Source organism: Alligator mississippiensis, chromosome 5, assembly GCF_030867095.1.
Source record: "Alligator mississippiensis isolate rAllMis1 chromosome 5, rAllMis1, whole genome shotgun sequence".
Lineage (NCBI taxonomy): Eukaryota > Metazoa > Chordata > Crocodylia > Alligatoridae > Alligator > Alligator mississippiensis.
This window is the reverse complement of record NC_081828.1, coordinates 140,813,749-140,836,403: the sequence shown is the minus strand read 5'-3', so window position 1 is coordinate 140,836,403 and position 22,655 is coordinate 140,813,749. Positions and strand designations below refer to the sequence as shown.

Here is a 22,655-nt window from a genome sequence, read left to right as displayed (position 1 = left end):
TCATCCTGCATGCAACGCTGACCTCTGGGAGGCTAACAAATTGAGGTGAGCTGGCTGGAGCGATAGGACACTGCTGACAGACAGAGCATGCTCAGAGCTGGGGGAGAAAGGTAGATCAGTCTGCAGATGGTGCACTGGTTACTGCTCTGAGAAGGGTTTTTTTTCCCATAGTGGATGGGAAAGAAGATTGGAAAGAGTATTTCCCTGCTCTTGCAGCCCTTGTATGTTTATGATTTTTCGTTTTCCTGTGAAAGAGAGAGAGACACTGGATAGCATTTCTTTTCATTTAGCAACATCAGGTATGCATGCATGTGCTGAAACCCTAATCTACTAGTGATACTACTTCCAAGATTAAAGAGGCTGCAGATGCTTGGAATTAATGTGCTTCTTTGGGTAGTGTTAATTGTAATCGTGCTCCGTTTTCTGTGCCGAGCACAGACAGCTCTGACTCCAGTTCTGCAGGTTGTTCTGTCTCTTCTGGTGTACTCCTTGGCTTTTTAGCATGTGTGTCAAACCACTGTTTAAACCAAGAGCTGTCTGAATCTTTCCTTCGTGATTATGTGGGTGGTCAGTCATTTATTTCAGAATCCCAATTTGATGCAATTATATTTTCTTTTGGTTTTGCTTAATCATTTTAAACAAATGAATCCTGGGAAGAAAATTCTGTCTGTGATGGAATGGACTAAATTCTATAGATGGTTTTAAAAAAAAATCTTTCCTGGCCAGTTCTGCTCTGTCTGTAGTCTGTGTTAATCTAGGAGGTTTTTTAATGTTATTGGCTGTGCTAGGCTTGCTAACATTTTTGGCTCCTGCTTAAAATTTCCATCACATAGATATTGGTTCTAGACACCATGCTAAAAGGGAAACCTGAATGGCTCGTGCTAATGTCTTGAAATACAATTGTGTATTTGTCCTTTAAAATAGCTATCCAAGGTTTTGGTGGGTTTTTTTTGAAGGAGGTGAAGGGAGAATAAAAAGAAACTAACCAATTGCTGCTAAAATCCAGATGTGCAGCAAGAGTGACTGAATCTTGTGTTGCATGAATGGGTTTGGTGAGTGATGCTTTGGGGGGTTTATAGGAAAGAGGCTATTTTTAATTTTAGTTTTACAGAATTAGCCCTTTTATTCTTTGTTTCTTTCTTTCTTGCAGTTATTGTTTTACGTAGTTGTAACTGGCTGTTGTATCACGGTTTCACAGTCTTTCTGCCATGCCTTTTTTACTGTTTGGGAAGACTTCTTTAAAAATATGTGCCCGAAGAGAGAGAGCGAGAGAAAGAAAGCCAAACAAAAAGGGAAAGGGAAAGTTCCTGCCGATCCTTACTCATGTCTTTAGTGCTGTTAACTTCAATATAGTCCCGTTCACGTGAGCACAGTGATTGACTTCAGTGGGATTACTTGCATGTATAAAGCTTAATAGCAATGAACTCACTCTTCTTTATTAACAGGTTTATCCATCCCTCCTCCCTCAGCCTGACTTTCTTTTTTTGTTGTTGCTGATGAGTCTTCAACAGGTAATAGTCCCAGACTGACACACATACACAGATCTTGCAACTGCTTTTATGGTTGCCAGCTGTTATCATAGCTGGGTTTTTTCCGGAGTAGCCTTTATTCCAAAGTTGTGCATTGTCATGGGAATCTCAACTTACTTTTGAGGATTTTTTTTTTCGAAGAAGGAAAGTATCTAACCTTCCTGATTAAAACAAAGTAAAAAGATCCAAGTCTTCTTTTAAATCTCATGATTTTTAATGCAGTTTTTTTTGAGGCCTGGCTCATGGTTATGTGAATGCTTGGTGATCGTAATTCTGGTAGAAAAAATCATCTTTTGTGGGTCAGCTATTTGAGTATAGAACAATTTTATGAATATATATTATTGGAATGGAATCCAGTAACTTGAATGTGAGGCTACGTGGGTTCTTTTCCCCATTCTCTGTTACCACAAATTTAATTGATTATATGGGGGAGAGATTTTTTTCCAAAGGCACACCTGGCAGTTAGGTGCTTGATAGCCATTGTTCTCTTTTTCATACTGAAGATATATTTGAAACAGAGCTTTTATCAAAGGGAATTGCCTGCCTTCTTGTTTGCTTTCTCTTTTAAAGTCAGCTTTTTGACTGTTTTATAGGGGTTTTTTTCATGGATTATTGTAAGCCTTAGAATGGAGATAAACCTGCTTTGATTCTGAACACCAACAGAGATTAAGGTGGCTGTAAAAGACTTGCTTTAAAAATATCTTGATGTCACATTTTGTTGATTCTGCTTCAACCCTAGTTTACATGTCCCAAGTTGAATAACAGACTCTAAGGGTGTCTGTACATGTGCTGTGGGGCTGGAGGCATTTTAATTAGAGCAGCTCCTGGACAGCCATTCTAATTAAAACACTACAGCTTCACGTGTATTCAGCATCCTGTGTTTCAAAATGGCCGTGGGGGCACTTTAACTAAAGCTTGTTTGACAAGTTTTAGTTAAAGCACCCTGCTGCCTTTTTGAAACATGGGACACTGAATACACGTGATGCTGCAGCATGCTGGAGTGTTCTAATTAGAATGCTCCAGCAGACTCAATTAATTGAATCTGCTTCAATGTGTTCTAATTAGAATGCATCAGAGAATGGGTATAGGCACCCTAGGTACCTAGAACTCCAGTTACAAGGTTGCATCCATGACATTTAGCATATACAGAAAAATAGGTTCTGGCCCTAAATAACTTGCCCCTGGTCACACAGGAAATCAGTGGCTTGGTCAGAAATACAATACAGAACTCTTGACTCAGTCCTTTTTTTTTCATCATCCCTTCCAGCACTTCTCTTGTGTGAAAGAAGCAAGAATTTAAATTAGAGGTGCACTGATACATTGGTTCCATATCAGATTGGCATCAATATAAGGAAAATTGGCAGTATCGGCAGTCCACTTTTTTTGGCTGATGAGGCCGATAATATGGACAATAAATGTCCTGTGCATGTGCACAGCCACAGCACAGCATGCAGGTGGCCAGGAGCGTAGCATGTTAATTCTGCTGTGAGAGAAAGGGCACAAGGGAGGGGGGGGAGATCAAGGCCCCAGCAGTGAAGGAGGGAGTGGGGCTGGGGCTGAGGCAGGAGCAGGCTATGCATAGCCGGTGTGGGGTGCAGGATGGAGCCGTGAGCAGCTTGTCCAGGAACGCTGGGTGGGGAGGGCAGCCCCCCGCTGCTGTACACACCCTGGGAGGGCATGGGGAGTGTGTGCCCCTGGATCTGCGTGTGGGGTGAGGGCAGGCTGCTGCTGGGGCCAGGGCAGCACTGGGCTCTTCCTGGTGGCAGGCTGGGTCAGGCTGCACTTGGGGTAGGTGACAGCGGCAGTGCTGAGAAGCAGGCTGCGGCAAATTTTGGGGTGGCTACAGCCCCCCCTGTAGCTTCCCTCCTAGCGCTGCTGCTGCTAACCCTGAGTATAGCCCAGCCCAGGCCCTGCTGGGAAGAGCTTGGTGCCACCCCCAGCCCTAGCCCACAGCAGCAGCCCGCCCTTCCAGGGCACATGCCCCCCATGCCCTCCCAGGATGCATGCAGCAGCAGTAGCCAGCTGTGCCCTCCAGATGAGCCATTTACAGCTCCATTCTGTGTCCTGCCTCAGCTGTGCAGCACGTGCCCCTGTCCCTGCCCCAACCCCATTTCCTCCCTCACCACTGGGGCCTCAATCTGTCCCCTGCCACACCCCTTCCTTCCCTCCTCGCCCCTTCCCCTACAACAGACTTACCATATTCCCGATTGGATCGGTATCAGCCGATATGGCTTGTTAAAAATCGGCCATCGGTATTGATCCCAAAAATCTCTATCAGTGCACCCCTAATTTAAATCTCTGTGTGTGCGCGGATTCAATTTTCTTTTTGGCTTTAGAAGGTGAGTTGTTGGGATCAGTAATGCCAAGGTGTTTCACTTCAAGCAGTAGTGGCTAAATATTGCTATCTTTGCTGTTACAAATGCAGTCCCTGAGCTCCTGAGCTCACCTGCTGACAGCATTCTTTCAGCAGAGCTATGTGAGCTTGGGATGTGAAAAGATCATGGCTGATATGGCTTTATTGGCAAAACCCTTATGCTAGGGACAGAAGTTACACATAAACTGGTTTAAGTGATTAGAAACTGATTTAAACCTGTAACAGAACAGAAGCTCAGTGCACATAAACCAGTTTCAAAATGGCTAAAACTGGTTTAAGATAAACCTGGTTGGATGTAGTAACAGACTTAACTGATTTATGTCAAACTGATTTATGAAATTTCTGTCCCAGACCACTTCTTGCTTCAAGCTAAATCACAGTCCCCCAACATCCCAGGATGCTTTGCAGCCTTGGGCTGGGCTGGACTGGGCTGGGCTGTGCTGTGCTGTGCTGTCTGCTCCAGAGAGCAGGGTTGGCCCTGCACCTCTGTTCCTTAGCCAGAGCAGTGAGGGCTGGCTGACAAGAGGGTGGGGGTGGGAAACCCAGCTCTCCACTCCAGCAGCAAACCCCTGAACTGTCCTGCTAGCTACAGTAGCAAGTTAGATTCATTACTCATTCATAGAAAATAGTAGGAGTGTGTGAAGCGGGCCCTATTCAATTTGGATTTGTCTAGTCTATTTCTTTTGTTATTGCAGAATGAAATGTACAATATAAAAAATAGATAGCAAAAAGTCAGCTTGGTCTCTAAAGCTTTCCTTTAGAGTAATTTATGGACGTAAAGGATAAGGAGGACTTCTTTTAAAAATATACACATTTTGAGTGTATATTGGAGCTGCCTTCAATTAGCTCCAGCTACCTGTCTTACTGAAGCAGGCAGGCTTCAAGCATGAGCTATGGTGTTCCAAAAAATTGGCACCAATTAACAGCAGGAAGCTAAGCTACTGTGTCAAAACTTAGAGCACAGTAATAAAAATCCTGCCAGACACTCAAAGCCTGTGCAGCATGCACTTCCTGAGGAGATAAGATGATGTGTGCTCCAGAAGTCTTTACTGCTTATCAGCAATAAATATTAACTAGAGAAGCAACAGTCAGATGGAAACTATTGAAGATGGCAGGGAGCAGGGTGGGCATGATCCTGTTATTACATGAACACTGAAAAGCCCTCTTTCTTGAGGATGTGATAGTGTCTTCTTCCTCGTGGGTGTCTCTTTGGCAACTGCAATTAAAATGTAAGGAGCCAAAGACTAGCTGATCCTTCCTCAAGACCCTGCTTATTTTTCTCTGCCTACTTGTCTTTCCTACCAGAATCCAGAGAGGGTTTCCACAACTTTCTAGCTTTCATTGGTCTACCATGGTTTAGTCTCTGCCCTTACCTCTGTTCCCTGTAACTTGTGTTGCTGAATGATCTGGCCTTATTATTTCAAAGCACTTTAGAAATATAAGTTGGTCCTTGTAATCTCTCTGATAACTGGGACACAGACCTAAGAAGGTACAATGGTGCAGCACTCAAAGATGTCATTGTGGGTGGGGGGGAAAGCATAGAGCATGGTGGGTCAGAAACTGCAGAAATATAGGCCTCTGGCATGGCTGCCTAGTTTTGTTTTAAGGAGGCTTCACTCCTTAAAACAATGCATCTAAGCTGTCAGTGCAATACTACTCATTCTGAAATTAAGTTGTTCTTACAAGGCTGCTCTGCAGGAGGGGGGGAGCACTGTACCCATACCTGTGGAGCATTCAGAGATGCCTCTCCAAGAGAAATGGAGGTAGAGAATTTAAGTACCTGAGACTATTTACATTGTGAAGGCTGTCTCCCAAGTGGAAGGCCTCAGACTTTTAACTATTTCAAGATTATCTGCTTCCTCAAGAACAGATCTTCATGCCCCAGAAGCGCCATGGCAGTTGGGATTCTTGGTATCAAACTCTGCAGGGAATAAGCAAAAGGCCTTTGTGACCAGTACTGTCAGTCCAGTGTCTCCTTTTAGCGCTGTGCTCACTCACAGAAACACGAGTGGTAAAATCCTGAAGAAAATGAGCAAAAATTCTGGAAGAACCCCAACATGGTAGAGTCGACTATTCAGTTGCAGCTGTGACTTTTCTTCCCCACCCCTTATCCCCACTCTTGCCCATTTTCTCTGGTTTAATTTCAATTAGAAGCAACATTCAACCAAACAACAGGAAGCATGGATTTATGAATCTGTGGGCAGCTGGGAACACCTAAGATGATGCATTGCTAAAGGACTCCTAGCTTTTAACAGCCATTCCTGTCACTCAGATGGCTAGAGAAAACATACTTACCTCTGCTAAGTGTGGAGAAATTGAAGATCTGCAGTAAGAGAGGAAATGATTGAGAAAGAAATCTAATTTTTGTTTTAAAAGCTGAATTATTCATTATAGCTATCTTGCAGCTATTGATGCAAAAATATGAGTGAGGGTAAAATACAGTAAAACAGAAGAACAGGGATTTATCATTAATATTGGATAAATTATAAAACCCTGTCCCACTGTTCATTCCACACTTCAGCAATATAGAAACGACGTAAGGCCACTCTCTGGTTTAGAATGCAAAGAAATCAATGTCAGTTCACTGAACAGCCTAAAAGTGTTCAAAATTTCTCTCTTAAATTTAGAGTGAAATCAGTTCAAACTCCACCCTAAAACACAATTATAATAGTTGGATACAAAATAGACCAATGAGAAATTTCCTTTTCAGTAATCCCCAGTGGGTCATGGTTACAATTATTTACAGCCTACTTAACAGTGAACTTGATACCTAATGAAAATCAGGGCCCAGAACACTGCAGGTAAATCAATACCTAAATTGAATTCCTAAAGAGTAAGATATATTTGATGCTCAGACATAAACTAATAACGAACCTAAACGAAAGGATGATGGTGCCTACTCAAATGGAAAGTGCCAAGACCTCTCCCACTACAGAAAATGGAATGGGGGGGGGTTCTTTCAGCATCACATAGCAATGAAATAGATTCATAGATGGCGGGTCAGAAGTGACCTTGTAGATCTTCTAGTTGGACCCCCTCCCCTGGGCAGGAGAGAAAACTGGGCTCAAATGACCCCAGCCAGGTAAACGTTGAGCCTCCTCTTAAAGACCCCCCAGGGTAGGAGCCATCACCACTTCCCTTGGATCCTAGCTGCCCTGACTGTGAAGTAGTGTCTTCTAATGTCTAGTCTAAACCTACTCTCTAGCAACTTATGGCCATTATTCCTTGGTACTCCGGGAGGTGCTCGGGGGAACAAGGTCTCTCACAAACCCCGCTGGTCCCCCATAGTAAGTTTATAGGCAGCCACCAGATCCCCACTCTGCTTTCTCTTGAGAAGGCTGAACAGGTTAAGGTCCCGTAGCCTCTCCTTGTAGGGTCTGCCCTGCTGTCCCCGGATCATGTGAGTGGCCCTCCTTTGGACCCTCTCAATACTGTCCACGTCCCTCCTGAAGTGCAGTGCTCAGAACTGGACGCAGTACTCCAGCTGCAGCCTGACCAGTGTTGCATAGAGGGGGAGGATCACCTCCTTGGCCCTACTTGTGATGCATCTGTGGATGCAGGACGAGGTATGGTTATCCCTACTGACCATGTTCTTGCATTGTCGGCCCATGTTCATCTTGGAGTCAATAATGACTCCAAGATCTCTCTGCCACTGTGCTTTCGAGAAGGGAATTCCCCAGCCTATAGGTATGCTGCTGGTTCATACTGCCCAAGTGCAGCAGTCTGCACTTGTCAGTATTGAATCCCATCCTATTTTCATTTGCTCACCCCTGTAACCTGTCCACGTTCTGCTGTAATCTGTCCTTCCCTTCTAGCGTGCCCACCTCACCCCAAATCTTGGTGCCGTCTGCAAATTTAAACAGGCTGCTCTTCATCCCGTCGTCCAAGTCACTAATAAAGAAACTGAACAGTGCAGGCCTGAGGACCAAGCCCTGGGGGACCCCACTGCCCACTTCCCTCCAGGTCGAAAATGACCCGTCCATCACCACACTCTGAGTATGACCCCTCAGCCAATTTGCAATTCATCTATCTGTGTAGGCATCAGTGCCACAGTCACCTAGCTTTTTAATGAGAGTGGGGTGGGAGACAGTGTCAAAGGCCTTCCTGAAGTCCAGAAAGACTACATCCACCGCGACACCTGTGTCCAGTGATTTTTGTGACCTGATCGTAGAAGGCAGTCAGGTTGGTCTGACAGAACCTGTCCCTAATGAAACCTTGCTGGTTGCCCTTGAGCATCATCCCCACTGCTGGCCCCTCACAGATGTGCTCCTTGATAATCTTCTCAAAGAGCTTCCCCAGGATTGAAGTAAGACTAACGGGCCTATAGTTGCACGGGTCCTCCCTCTTCCCTTTTTTAAAGATGGGGACCACACTGGCCATCTTCCAGTCGTCTGGCACCTGGCTAGAGAAACACAAGTGCTCGTAAAGCTGTGCCAGGGGCCCTGCGATAACCCCTGCCAATTCCCTCAACACCCTGGGGTGGAGAGCATCTGAACTTGCTGATTTGCACATGTTCAGCCCCTCCAGAAGTTCTCTAATCCGGTCCTCTGTGACCCTAGCCTTGGCAGAGTTTCTCCCGAGTCCATCCTGAATCTCAGTAGGGGAGTCCTGGTCCCTGCACAAGAAAACAGAGGCGAAGAAATTGTTCAAGAGGTCTACTTTCCCTGGTGCAACCACCAGATTGCCAAGCATATCCTGCAGGGGCCCCACATTACCCGGGGCCTTCTTCATTCTCCCTATGTATTTAAAAAAGGACTTTTTGTTATCTTTGATGCTAGCCCTAGCTCCGTATCTGCCTTAGCTTTCCTAACAGCCCCCCTACAGACCCGAGCAGTGGAGATGTACTCCTCTTTGGTGATAGCCTCTCCCTTTCACTGGGTGTACATCTCCTTTTTGGCAGTCAGCCATTCACGAATGCCCTAGGTGAGCCAGGGGGACTTTGGGGCACTCTTGCCCCCTTTGCTTCTTGTTGGGATTGTCAGCCCTTGGGCTCTGAGTATCCTCTCCTTAAGGAATGACCACTCATCTTGGGCACCCTAGTGCCTCTCCCACTAATCTCCTCAGCTCATTGAAGTTGGCCATCTTAAAGTCTAAGGCTACTGCCTTGCTGCAGGCCCTTGACACTATAGCATAGCATCTGAGCTTAGCCAACCCTGGACACCTTGGAAAACCTCAACCTGAGAAAACTAACTGGAGTATGTTTCCTTTTAAGTTTGTCCCAAGTTTCTGGGCTGGTACAAGTCAGACTTATTTTTGCTAGGAAAGAGTTTGCTTAGTTTGATACAATTTGGTCATCCCTGACAAAGGCAGGCTCTCTCTATAGAGCTCTTTCTTTCATAAGGAGGACAAAAGTCATAGCCTTTGGTCCTTGGTTGCAGCAGTGTGAGAGTGTGGGGTGCAAAGCCACCCTGGACTGTCTTTACAGGGCTGGCTTTACATTGGACCAGTTTTCTGCCACCCTGAGGTAGAGCAGCCTCAAGCATACACTGAATTACTTGCACTTCTGCTATATGCTAGGAGAGGAATAGAGTGGGAGCCACAACCCTGTGTCATGGAGGAGTCCCTTGTGATTGATTTGCTATTTCAGTCCTGCTCTCTAAGGCTTCCCTTGGCTTGTATGGTGAAGCAAAGTGGCTGCAGAATATCTGAGGATCAGGGCCGTAACTTCCACCTGTTCTTTTTCCTGCTGGTAGATTGGTCTGCATACAGTTTGCCTGCTCATGGAATAACCACCAGCCCACAGCAATGTGCAACTGAGGAGTTGTACAGCCACCCTGCTAGCCCCTCTTCTCTACAGTCAGCACCAGGATTGAGTCAGCTGTCATTCTCACACCTTTATCCATCCATCCATCCCCATTCATGGCTCTACATCAGCAATCATGGGGTGGGGTATGGATTCTGATGCTGTTTGAGGAAATGGTCACATTTGCCCAAAAAGCCTGATGTGACCATGTTGTAGAGAGAAGCCAGTTTCAACATCTGGCCCTACCTCTGCTCACCTGTGGAGCCCATAATATGAGCAATATAGGTGTGGTGATGGAACTTGTCCATTTCCATGTCTGGGGCATGTTTCCCACTTTATACACTCACCCTTTTAACACTGTGAGAGTGTAAAAGGATGTAGGTGTAAATTAGTCTCCGAGATCTAGGCTGGTTAGTGCTGAAACCAGTAACTTGTACTCCTTGGTGCATTCCACACTACCACAATAGTAGTGTTTAAACTTGACTGCTGTCAAACCTTGCTATAGTGTAGTGTGACTTAGTCTTGCCAATGCAGACAAGAATAAACATGTAATGACTATTTTAGAGAGTTGTAAGGCACACAAGGAACCCTTGAAACAGAGGTTTAAAAGTTCCTATACTAACAATTGTATATTTGCTTTTGTTCATGTAGGAAGAAAAGTTGCGTATATAATTTGTGTACTATGGCTGTGACCAACCATATTTAGGCATGGTTTTTGTGTAACGTGTATAGCTGGACTTTTTTATTGGAACTGTAAAATTTGTCTTGCAAGGTAGTGGAGCAAGCATGGATTATTTTTCAATTTCGGGGTATAAATTACTTGGTCTTGTAGTGTAAGCTACTCTAAACTGTTTGTTGGATGGAGTTGGGGGTGGGGAAGGAGGAATAGGGGAGGACACAAGTGACATGTATACCTAATAAATAAATGTCCAATCACAAGAGCATGGCCCAGGATCACAGACTTTCTACTCCTGTGTCAGCATTGTGGGATCTTTATTTTTTTGAGACTTTGATTTTTTTTTTTTTTTTATTTAAAGGCTTTCCTACTACACCATGAAATCTTGAAAAGAGGTAGCTGAAAAGAAGAGGGTCAGTGTATTTTTTGTGGAGAACAAAGGATCTAGACAAGCCTATAAACCACAAAAATGGCTAGAACTAAAAACTCTCTGTCATGCTTATTTATCTTCTGCTACCATGCTCCCTGCAAGATTCACAGTTGTGACTTCATTTATCTTCACAGTACCCCTGAGATATAGGGAAGTGCTACTATCTGCATAGTACAGATGAAGAGCTGAGCTACAGCGAGAAAAAGTAATTTGTACAAAGTCATACGTGAAGTCTATGGCAGAAGAAGGTATGGCATCCTGGTCTCCCAAGCCCTGACCATTGGACCATCCTTCCCCTTGACTACCTTACAGAATGTGTCATGAGAAGGTTAGACTGGAGATGCATTCTGAATGGGAATAACTGATCAGGTTCTTTAATGAAATTGCACTAAGCTGCTCTTGACATTTATTCAACAGGTGGAAATCAAAATTAGGGAGCTGCTCCTTGTAGCCAGTCCCTTTTTTATTATCACTACTCTCAAGTTTAGTTCTGGATAGTATCTTGCTTGCGCCTCTGCCGTTTCTCAGAAAAATGCTGAAAAAGCAAAACTTCTTTGAATACTTCATAAAACATGAGTTACAGTACGGCTATAAAAATTATATTCAGATGGTTTCTTTCCTGTTTTGTTTTCCCCAGGTCTTTGCTTTCACCATGTCAAAGAGGATTAATGATGCCTTCCCTTTCCACTGTGTCCCCCACCTGTCATCTTGCTAGGATCTAGCTACAGAATGAACATAGCAGCAGTGTTTAATGCTCTGCTAGTGTCTGTCCTTGCAGCTGTGCTGTGGAAATACATCAGGCTGCGAGAGCACCTCTTTGTGGTGGAAGAGGAGCTGATCCTTACACGCCAGTCTCAGGAGCTCTCTCAGGTCCAGATTGATTACCATGCAGCTCTTCAAGCACTGGTGGAGGATGGAACCAGGATGGTGTGCACGGGCAGGATGCACACTGACCGCATCTGCCGCTTCGAGTCCCTCTGTTATTCCACGGAGGCAGAGGAGTTTGTCTTCTTTCACAGCAACTCCTCAGTCATGTTGCCCAACCTGGGATCTAGACGATTCCAGCCAGCCTTGCTTGATCTCTCCTCAGTGGAGGACCATAATACCCAGTATTTTAACTTTGTGGAGCTGCCAGCTGCTGCACTGAAATTTATGCCAAAGCCAGTCTTTGTGCCTGATGTGGCACTGATCACCAACAGATTCAACCCAGACAACTTGATGCACGTCTTTCACGATGATCTTCTCCCAATCTACTACACAATGCAGCAGTTTCCAGACTTGGACCAGGAGTCACGGCTGTTCTTCATGGAGGGGTGGAGTGAAGGCCTGCACTTCGATCTATACAAGTTGCTGAGTAACAAGCAGCCACTCCTGAAAGAACAGCTTAAAACTCTGGGCCGGCTCCTTTGCTTTACGAAATCCTACGTAGGACTGTCCAAAATCACCACGTGGTACCAGTATGGGTTTGTGCAGCCCCAAGGCCCAAAGGCAAACATCTTAGTTTCTGGCAATGAGATCAGGCAGTTCACCAAGTTCATGATGGAGAAGCTGAATGTCAGCTTGGAAGAAAGCTCCAGTGAGGAGTATATTATTGTATTCAGTCGAACAATCAACAGACTAATCCTAAATGAGGCAGAACTAATTTTGGCACTTGCCCAAGAGTTTCAGATGAAAACCATTACAGTCTCTTTAGAGGATCATTCATTTTCTGATATTGTACATCTGATCAACAATGCATCCATGCTGGTCAGCATGCATGGTGCCCAATTAGTGATGTCTCTCTTCCTGCCAAGAGGGGCTACTGTGGTGGAGCTGTTTCCTTATGCTATCAACCCTGAACACTACACCCCATACAAAACACTGGCAACACTCCCTGGCATGGATCTCCAGTATATTGCTTGGCAGAACACTGATAGGGAAAACACTGTTACCTACCCTGACAGGCCTTGGGATCAGGGAGGAATTGCTCACTTAGACAAGGTGGAGCAGGAGCACATCATAAAGAGCAAAGAGGTCCCACGGCACCTCTGCTGTCGGAACCCTGAGTGGCTTTTCCGTGCCTACCAGGACACAAAAGTAGATATCCCCTCCCTTATCCAAGTGATCAGGCAGACTGTGAAGTCTAAGCCTGGACCCAAGAAGCAGAAGTGGACTAGTGGTCTGTACCCTGGCAAGGTGAGGGATGCCAAATGTCAAGCCTCCGTCCAGGGCACTAGTGAAGCTAAACTTGCTGTGTCTTGGCAGATTCCTTGGAACCTTAAGTACCTGAAGGTCAGGGAGGTAAAATATGAAGTATGGATACAGGAGCAAGGTGAAAACACTTACATGCCTTATATTTTGTCCCATCAGAATCACACCTTTTCAGAAAACATTAAGCCATTCACAATATATCTGGTATGGATACGATGCATCTTTAACAAAAATCTCCTTGGACCTTTTGCAGATGTGCTTTTGTGTAGTACATAATCCACTGTCAAATCGGCAGCATTCTGTCCTGTGCACCAACCCATTAGTGGCTTAAAAACCTATTGTCCTGTAGTTTTTAGAGGGCTTCAAAGGACTAGACTGTGTCAGTGCCTAAGTGGCCATTTTATTGCATTTCCTGTGTGTTTTAAAGGTGGTATTTATTTCCATTTAGTGTAAAAAAACCAAACTGCTCTGTTCTTGAAAAGAACTTCCAAAACTGAAATTACAAACTGAACACCTGTAATTGAAAAGCATAATGAAAGTAAATTGTGTGTACCTTGGTAGTGATTTGAATCTCTTTCTATTGTGTAGTGAATATTTAAGCACAGCATTTAACTGCAATTAATTACATGGTTAGATGGACAATTTTCATCAGTTTCTCCGTTGTAACTTATTTTTTTTAAAAGACAAGCTGTATCTGTACCACTGAGTAAAAAAATTGGTACAAGAACATTCCTTAAATTGTTGTAAACTTCTTCAAGATGCCTTTCCTTATAATGTCTGCCAGAATGATAGTTCTTACAGAAGAATTATCCATGCTCTTGAAGTGCATGTGTGGGTAGCTCTTTTTTCATATTTTGGCTGAGAAGAGGAAGACAATGGCACCAGTGCTATTTAAAATCAAGTTTTACTGTACCTGAGTAACCACATGAAAAGCTGGAGTAATGGATGGAACATGAAAAGGGATGTGATGGGTACAACTGCTGAGTGGAGGTGGGTAGCATAAGCAATAATTACTGCATTTTTAAGATCTGTTACATTTTTTAAGTTGTATGCTCGTATAGAATTCTTGATCAAATTCTGAGGAGAGAAGGAAAACAGAAGCAATGGGAGAACACGGTTTACGCATATAAAAAATTGTGTAATGCAGTGTATGTAGCCTGTTCATAAAAGCCACTAAAGGAATTAATGTTTCTCTGGCCATTATAACAGGTGGTCATATAACTTTTTGTGATTAATAGGGGAGATCTCTCATGGGAATAGAGGCTTTACTGGCTGTTAGGAGAAAAGACTCTAGTTAGCAGTGACTACTAGCACAGGTTTCACTGTGTTGAATGGAAGAGATAATTATATGCTATGGGCCAGATTGTGATCTCTATTATGCCATTGTAAATCTGGACAAACTCCAGTCAGTGGAGCTATTTTAGACTTGAATTAGCCGTCATTGGTATCAGAATCTGACCCAGTGGCTTTATCCTTTTAATTTGCTGGGTTCCTGGAGTTCTGGAAATATTCTGTCCTACCTAAGGCCCAGTTCTCCCTATGAGCACTTTTGCAGGACATGTCTATCTAATGTGTATTTACAAAAGGAAGCTGTTTAGGTCCAGATCTTCAGTTGGTGTCATTTAGCATGTTCCGCATAAATCAGTCAGGCTGTCACAGTTTTTCTGGGGATGTGGCTCATGCTGTTTTTTGTGTCCTATTGTGTATGGCACTTGAATAATTTAATTATAACTGAGGTTAAACAAACAGGAAAGTGCTGCTGTCCAAGGTCTGCACTCAGGGTCGTGTAGTGCAATGAACTGTGATTCATTTTAGGGACTGCATCTTGAGAGATGAGATGCTCAGGGCAGGATTATGAAATAGGATTTAGAAGGAAAAAAGTCTGTCTTTATGAAAAATAGCAGGGCTGGAAAATAAATAAAACAAGTGTATACAAAATCAGGCCTTGAGGCTGCCACTTGCTCTTTGAATGCATTTTCATTAAATCTGGTTTTGTTTTCAAGCAAGATGTTTATGATAAAGAAGTTGAATTTCTTCAGTGTTGTAGCATCACTGACGAATGCCTTCAGAATTTAAAGGGGACTGCTAACATTTCTGCTATCAGCTTCTGTAGGGGCAGAGGAACTACTCTGTGAATAGGGATTTACTGAGCAGAAGGGTGGTAGTCGTTGGCACCGAATTACAAGGCAAGCTTCTGAAAGGGGCCTTCAGTGGGCTGAAATTTGGGGAACTTTATTTCACAAGCAGTCAATGGAATCTCTTCAGGTATGTACTAAGCTCCAGGAATTCTGGTAACCATCTATGGAGGGAGTTGCTCACTTGTCCTTTTTGTATTGACTTCATTTTTAAAATGTCATTTTGCTAACCTGCTCCCCTAATGTGCATTGGCCTTTCTTATTTAATTAGCTTTGTGTTGCAGCTAATTTCCTAATGTTTGCAAATTGGTTACAGCACATTAACTTATTTTCTTCACACATCCATAGTGGCATCCTAATACCTCTAATCAACATAATTGGCTTTAAAAAAATAAAAATGCTTACCATAGATATGGAGTTGCATTTAATTGACCTTACATTTAATAGAATGTATTGTCTTTCATTCACAAAGCACCTTTTTCCAGGAGATCAGATGCGCTGGAAAAAATATGTTTATTCAGGTAATGCTTCCTCCACCAGTTGTGTGCACAAGTATGGAAGATATTTACCCATTATTTCATTACTGTTTTTCTCTTCTAGGTACTGCAGTGTAAAAAGAAATCTTGCTTGCAATATAGGGATTGTATTAAAACCCACACACCATACAGGAACATCTGGACCAAGGCCTTATTACCCTACCGTGAGCTTACTTTACCTCCACCAGGTTGCAGTAAATACATTACATTTAAAGGCTAAGGGCCTGTTCCACAGCTGTTGTCAATTGGCAGAACTCCATGGACTGCAGAGATGCTATTCTAAATTAAACCAGCTTAAGATTTATACTGTTGTCTTAGCCTAGACCTTTTTTTTTTATTTTGCTTCTCCACCAAAGCATTTCTTCTCCATTCACCACAACCCATCTGTTCTCTTTGCTTCACACCTCCATCTTTGATGCTTTATGATAGAGCCTCTGTCCCATCAGGTTTAAGAGAACTCACTGGGACTTGATTCTGCTTCTTAATTAAACCAAAGTACTGATTGTCTGGTGGGGGTTGTTAGCTATGCCTTGGAATTTATTTGAGTGCCCTGGACACTTTTACCATCTAACTTACATGGGAACATGGGGGTTCACACTCTGGCCACTCTAATTCCTAAACTTTGTCTTCTACCTCTTAAGTTTTTTCTAACAAGCTGTTGAAGCAACAGTGGTAGATCCGTAGTGGGCCACCACAAAAATACATCAATAAGTCTACATGCCAAGTAAGTGCATTATATAGCTGCCATGGTCCTCACAACCAGTGCTGTCCTAAGACATGAGAAATGTGTGGAACCAGATCAGCAACCTTTTTTAAGCTTCAAATCATTTGCAATGCCTAGTTGCATGAGCTATAAAATCACTGTGTAGCCCCTTACCTTGCAGCCTCCAAGGAAGGAATGATAGATACCATATCAGAGGAGAAAGAACTGAATGGAACATTCACCAGTTGACATGCCCATTGCCCAGGGCCCTGAAGTGGTAACAGTGTTGTGTTTGGGTGGGATTTTTCACAAGCATATAAGTGGCAAGTCATTTAATGAAACTTGTGATCCTAAGCCACAACTCTTAGAAATTCCACCCCATAATGAAAATACTTATAAATATCTCACTTTGATCTGGGGTATGTTTCCTGGGACTGGTTGTTTGCCAATCTAGGGATCACCTCCAGGGCAGGTTGCCTAAATGTTTTAGGGACAGCTACCAGCCAGAACCTGTGTCTTGAAAATTACTAGAACTCTTTATATTAGTGTGATAGTGTGTGATAGCGACTCATATAACAACTTCCCCAGGCTTAGAAAACTAGGGAAGTATTAACATTTAAAGCCTAATAGAGTTTCTTTAATAGTATTTATTGAATTAAATTGCTTCAGCAATTCTCAGCTCTATGAAGTGGTTAGCAGTGTTCACTGAATGGCTTTTGAAATCCTTGTTCTGTGTAAAAGATGGGTAGGTTGCTGGCATAAAATTGTCCCCTACATAATGGAGAGTGATTTAGAGTTACATGACTTAGATTGCTCCCTTAGCTGCATACAGCAAGAAGACAGATTGCCAGGTTGTTAATCAAGTGAGGGGCACCTGTGATGTTGGTCTTGCGTAAATGATGCTTTTATATTGATGAAATTCAGATCCTACTGGGATGCCAAAATTCACATTCTGTGCTGACTGCAAGCCTGCTGAACATTTTGGAAAGATGCCGTGTTGAGGATGAGAATTGGTGACTGGCCAGCTGATGGTATTCGTTTGTACAAGCAGCTAGCTGTATTGTGCTGCCAATAAAGGTCTAGCATAGCTTACATAGTACTACTAGCTGATGACCCCCATTTAGAAATGTAAACCTAATCTGAAAGGACCCACTGCTACCACAGAATATTGCTTGCTATATTTGTTTATTTTAAACAAATTTATTGCACTCTTTTAGTGGGCCCTGTGAATCTGCTAATTCTTTTGAGTCATCTATTCTGATTTAAGCATTTAGCAGAAAGGTAATGTGGGACAATGTTGCCTTTTATCTTGAACCATGAAATAACAATCCCTAGCAAAAGTTGTATTTCAAAAACCATTAGAGCTAGTAAAAAAATCCAGGTTTTCATTTTCTGGGATTCAAAATGGATTTGTTTATTTTATATATATATTGCTTATAGTTTTCCAAGGTTTTTCCTTTTTTCCCCGATACTTTTTAAAATGATGTTTGTTTTGAAAATGACTTGGAGAAGACAGGAAAGGAAAAGAGGGGGAAAAATTTAATAATGAAAGCTACATTTTATAAATGGGAATAAAAAGGTTCCACAGCAAATGCTGAAAGTGGAAATTTCAACAGTTTTTTTGTGAAACATTAGGAAAAGAGAATTTTTTTCCATGAAAACATAAATGATCAAACTTTTGGCTAGTTCTGAAAATGAGCATTTGTTCATCTCCTCAAAATTCAGTAGGTTACATGAGACTAGAACTATGTTTATGTGCCCTCTAAAATGTGTGTTACGGTGTTTTGGTTTCTGCTAACCTTTTGTCCTGACCCAATATTACATTCACCCATAAACAGATCCATTGATCAGATTTTCAGGTCTGCTTTTCACCTGCGTGAAGACAGTAATGAGAGCCATTTGGTAATGAGAGCTACATGGTGCTGGCACTGGTGAATGTAAGTGCTTTTAAGGGTTCCAGACTTTGAACCCAGCTAAGACCAGAAGTATAAGCTCAGAAGCAACTTCCCCAGCTGACAGTCATGGCCATCTGTAAAGGTGCCTTTCCTCACCAGTAAGTTTGAGCAAAAGAATGAGTATGCTAAGGAGTCTTTCCAAAGCTTAAATCAAAACTAGAAACATAGAGCTGTTTGAAAAACAAGCACAGAAAATATGGTTTTTTTAACCTATTGGTTTTTCTGTAAAAACTTTGACTAACTCTAGTTGGTGGACCAAAAGGGAAAAGAAATCCAGAACTGGGAGCTCTCATCTGAAAATGCCATGCAGTCAATTTTCAGCTATTACAAAATGGGGGTCTATGGTTGTGCAGTGTGGGGAGTTTGTGCACACTGGGATGTGAGTTACTGTGGCAACTAGTTTGTATTAGTAATTAAGATCCATTGTCATAGCACCTAGTTGTTGAAAAAGTCGACACTTCTATGGACTTGAGAACATCTACTGGACATGAAGTTAATGTAGAAGAAAAACTTTTTAAAAATCTGGATGTTAAAATGTAACTTTTTTGATACAACAGGTGAATCGTTGAATAGTAATTACTGGGTGCAAGCACCTGGGACTTTAGTGAACTGACCTTCCATAACATCTCACATCTTCTGAAGGAAAGGATCAAGATCAAACTTATTGTATTCAATATTTCCATTGACATAGCCTGAAAATCTAAAATGCCCTTTATGTAAAATCTAAAATGCCTTTCAGTGTTAACAGAAAAATGATGAACTTCAAATCAGAGCTGCACAGATTCTGCAAAAATAAATGACAAGAACTGTTTGAAGATTTCCAAGCTGGTAATTGAATTATGTCTGGGATTGAAAGGGACCACCCATAACTGAGGTCTACTCCACCCTCTTATCAGCTTGCTCTGCTCCCTTCTCTGGCTAACACTCATGTTTGTGTGGGGATAAAATGAGTAGGTATAGAAGGTGGGTCCATCACCACCTTTGACAGGTTTATGCAAGCAGGGAATTCACTTCTACAGGGAAATTGTTGCAAAATGGACAGAGTGGACTGGAGAATCTAGCCTGTGTTCCTCTTGAGGCAGGCAGAGTGTCTGTTTGACCTGGGTGAATGGAGTTGGGAGCTGTAGATCTTGCCCCTGGCATATGTGCCCATTAACTTGTAGTTTTCAGCAAATTGCTGTGACATACATTTTCAGCTCTTCCCACTGATTTTGGGTGCCCAGTATCAGACACACTGAACCTGATTTTTCAGTAGTTCTGAACACCCACTCTTCAAGGCAAGAAAAGTACTTTAGCACCCTTGAAGATCAGGCTTTGGGGACTCCAGGTAGAAACTTTAAAATAATTGGCCTCAGATCTGCAAGCTGCTTTGTATAAATAGATCCTTCACCTGCTTGTTTCAAATGGAGTTTCCTTGGGGGGTGAGTTAGTGCTTTAGGCCTTAAGCTTTTCAAGACTGAGACAATACTTTGCAGAAATCCCAAGCTATTGTCTTTATGTGCTAGTTTCTAAAATAAAAGCAAGACCTCAGGTTAGTGTCACACTGTACTCAGATAAATAATTTTGCTTCTTGCAATGGCAAACGTATGGCTATACTGCTTCTAATTCAGGTGCTCCTCTAGTAATGTGTACAGAACTAGCTCAGGTGCCTGCCTCATGCTGCCTTGCTCTGCATAGAAATACTCTGAATTTGTCCCACCTCTGAAAGAGAGAGATGAATGCTTTCCCAACCTTTGAGCTTTTCAAAACCTGTAGATGAAAGAGATCCTACAAGCCCACTGTTATTATTTCATTTATCATATTCAACATGATGACTTGGGATTTATTTACATTTTATGTTAAACCACAGCTGCTGAGCTATATAAATAGCATACCTATTTCTCAAATATTTTTGTTTCTAAGATGTCCCTGCATTTTAAGAGAGTAAAGTTTTAACAGAAAAAGAAATGCTCCATTTTTCCCTGGTGGATTTGGGTTAACGCTTTCGGAATCACTTTCAATGTAATGGCTGACAGTCCATCTGTGCTGTGGGTGGTATGAAATGCATCACCATCTGTATGTGTGCAAAGCATGTAACTACCTTTCTTTAAGCAAAGCTAAGTTACCTCTTTCAGAATATATCTTGTAATGGACTTTGAGCTAGTCTTTACCTTGTGTATATTCATATGGCTCCATTCAACTCAACAAACCCACGCAAATCTATGCTGACTTGGGGCACGGGTCTGAAGTGTCTTTATCATCTCAAATTTTCTCTCTCACATGTGTTGATTGCTAAATGTAATTAGCACATTCAGTCAAATCAACTGAGTTGAGTAGCTTCCTGTTTTCAGTAAATAACTTAGAAATGATACTTAAAATGTTGCATACTTATGTTATTTTAAAATCTCTTGCCTTCCATTTTAATTGAATGTTCTTTGTTTTTATGTTTTATCTGTTTTGTGTTTTACTTAGAATTGTTTGATGTATCGTTTTTGTGATGCAACTTTATCATATCTCTTGTTTGTCTCATTTTTAAAGAGTCCCAGTTGGTTCAATCTTTCTTCATATGCAAGTCTTCCCACATTTCCACATTTTTGTCAGCTATTTCTAAAGCCTCTCATAGGGTGTTCAGAACAGTAGTCCCTGATGAGGACATTCCATTGATGTGTAAAATGACACCACAATACTGTCTGTATTATTTCCTATCCCATCCCTCGGCCTCCAAACACCTGCTTACTTTTTCATGTTCCTGTTATAAATTAAACCAGATGTTTTCATTGACCTTTCCCTGATTACCTTTTCCTACCACACCTGCAATTTCCCACTCTCTCTATTGCCAGATACTTGTTGAATCCAATGCAGAATTGTTGCTGTAGAGAACTGTGTCTTGAGATGAGGCACATTCACAACATTTCCATGAGGAGCCCGCTTCTCTTGCTCCCAATATCATATTGGTAACAACAACAAAAATTTGGTTCCTTATGTCTTTTTATGAGTAGATATATAGGCTCCAAACACATTCAGTTTCTGATGTGAGCTTTGTGATCCCAGGTGCTTTTAAAAAGATTGAATAATACGGAATACAAATGAAGATTTATTTGGATTTCAGCTCCTAACCCTGCCCCATAAATGGTCAGATTTGTTTATGTTCTATCATTTTTTATGATTGATAAGGAATACTTATGTTCTATCTTGGTGAAAATAGCCTAGGGTAGATCCTTCATGTGAGTAAGGATAGCAGAATATGGTCCAGAGCATGTATCGGTTTTGATAGGAAGCTTTAATTCTAGTCTTTCTTATAAAGGGAGTTCTGTGTTTGTACAGCACCTCACTCAATGGGGTTCTGGTCTGACTGGGTTTCCCTAAACATTTCCACAGGATAAATAGCAACTAATCAGAATTGGGTTCTTATAATGTGCAGAATCAATGGCCACATAGTTTTGTGCACATTGCAAGGGAATATTTTCCCTGTGTATTTTACTATTCTAAATGTCGGCAGCAACGTTGTTACATTTGGAACTGGTCCCTGAAAGGAAGGGCATACAGAGCACCCCTTGAAATGTGGGTGAGTTGTATAAGGGATGAGCAATTGTGCTGGGTGGATGGCACTGGCAATGTATCTTTCCCTTCATACTTATCTTCTGATTAGAGACATCCCTTCTTCTTGCTTGATAAAGCTTTTAATATTAGATGTTATTTGCTCAGCCAAGATTTTAGATTTATAGCTCAAAGAAAGACCTCCTGTAATTACATTGCAAGCGCTTTACACCATGTCCTAGTGCTTTGCATGTCTTGTTAGTGACAATATGTGATAGATCTGGATTAGAAAATAGTGGATGAGATGGCTGTTCAAACTGCCTAGTTGGGTAGGGGGATTGGCAGCCTTCCAGCACAAGCTTAATGAAATTTCTCTGTTTTTTATGGGATTCTCACTGAAAAGGGGTTGGGAAAGAAGGGAGGTCATGTGGATGCTTGCCATCTGTTATGTATTACTTTAGTGGCTCCTATTTTTGGATCACAAACCCACGCAACACTGTGAATCCAATTCAGTCCTTTTGCACTGGCAAAGAGCACGCAGGAAACTTGTGTTTTTGAGATGTGCCATTCTGTATAAACAGCCTTCCTGATCTTGCCCTCTCCTCAATGTTAAAGATTTATTCCACCTACTAAATTGCCCATTTATTCTTTCCTTCAAAGAATCCACTTGCTGGTGGAAGAAAGAAATTCTGGACTGGATCTTCAGGAAAGTAAGCCAGTTACACATTTCTAATCTAAATCAAGGAGCAGCTGACAGCTTCACTTGCAGTTTGAGTGTTGCTTTAAGCATCCTTCTGCAAGAATGATGCAGTGAGGCTGAGTGCTTTTGCCACCCTAGGGATGCAAGAAGAAATAGTCTTAATGTGAC

The 22,655-nt window shown here is 42.3% G+C and overlaps 1 protein-coding gene across 5 annotated transcripts in view; it reads left to right on the top strand.

The window, feature by feature from the left end:
* The window catches only part of POMGNT2 (protein O-linked mannose N-acetylglucosaminyltransferase 2 (beta 1,4-)), a 59,992-nt gene extending 40,910 nt beyond the window's left edge, over positions 1-19,082 (top strand). Inside the window, exons 1-3 of one of the 5 annotated variants that reach the window (XR_002093665.2) lie at positions 135-299; positions 11,390-13,932; positions 15,678-19,082. Coding sequence is in view for 2 of the 5 variants with exons in the window: in XM_059728805.1 (XP_059584788.1) it covers positions 11,482-13,218 (1,737 nt within the window). In the remaining 3 variants the exon portion in view is untranslated. Of the gene's footprint in view, positions 1-134; positions 300-11,389 lie in introns of those variants that run through there. The other 4 variants (XR_002093664.2, XR_002093663.2, XM_019497923.2 and 1 more) reach the window with 4 other exon arrangements.
* The last annotated feature ends 3,573 nt before the right edge of the window (positions 19,083-22,655 follow it).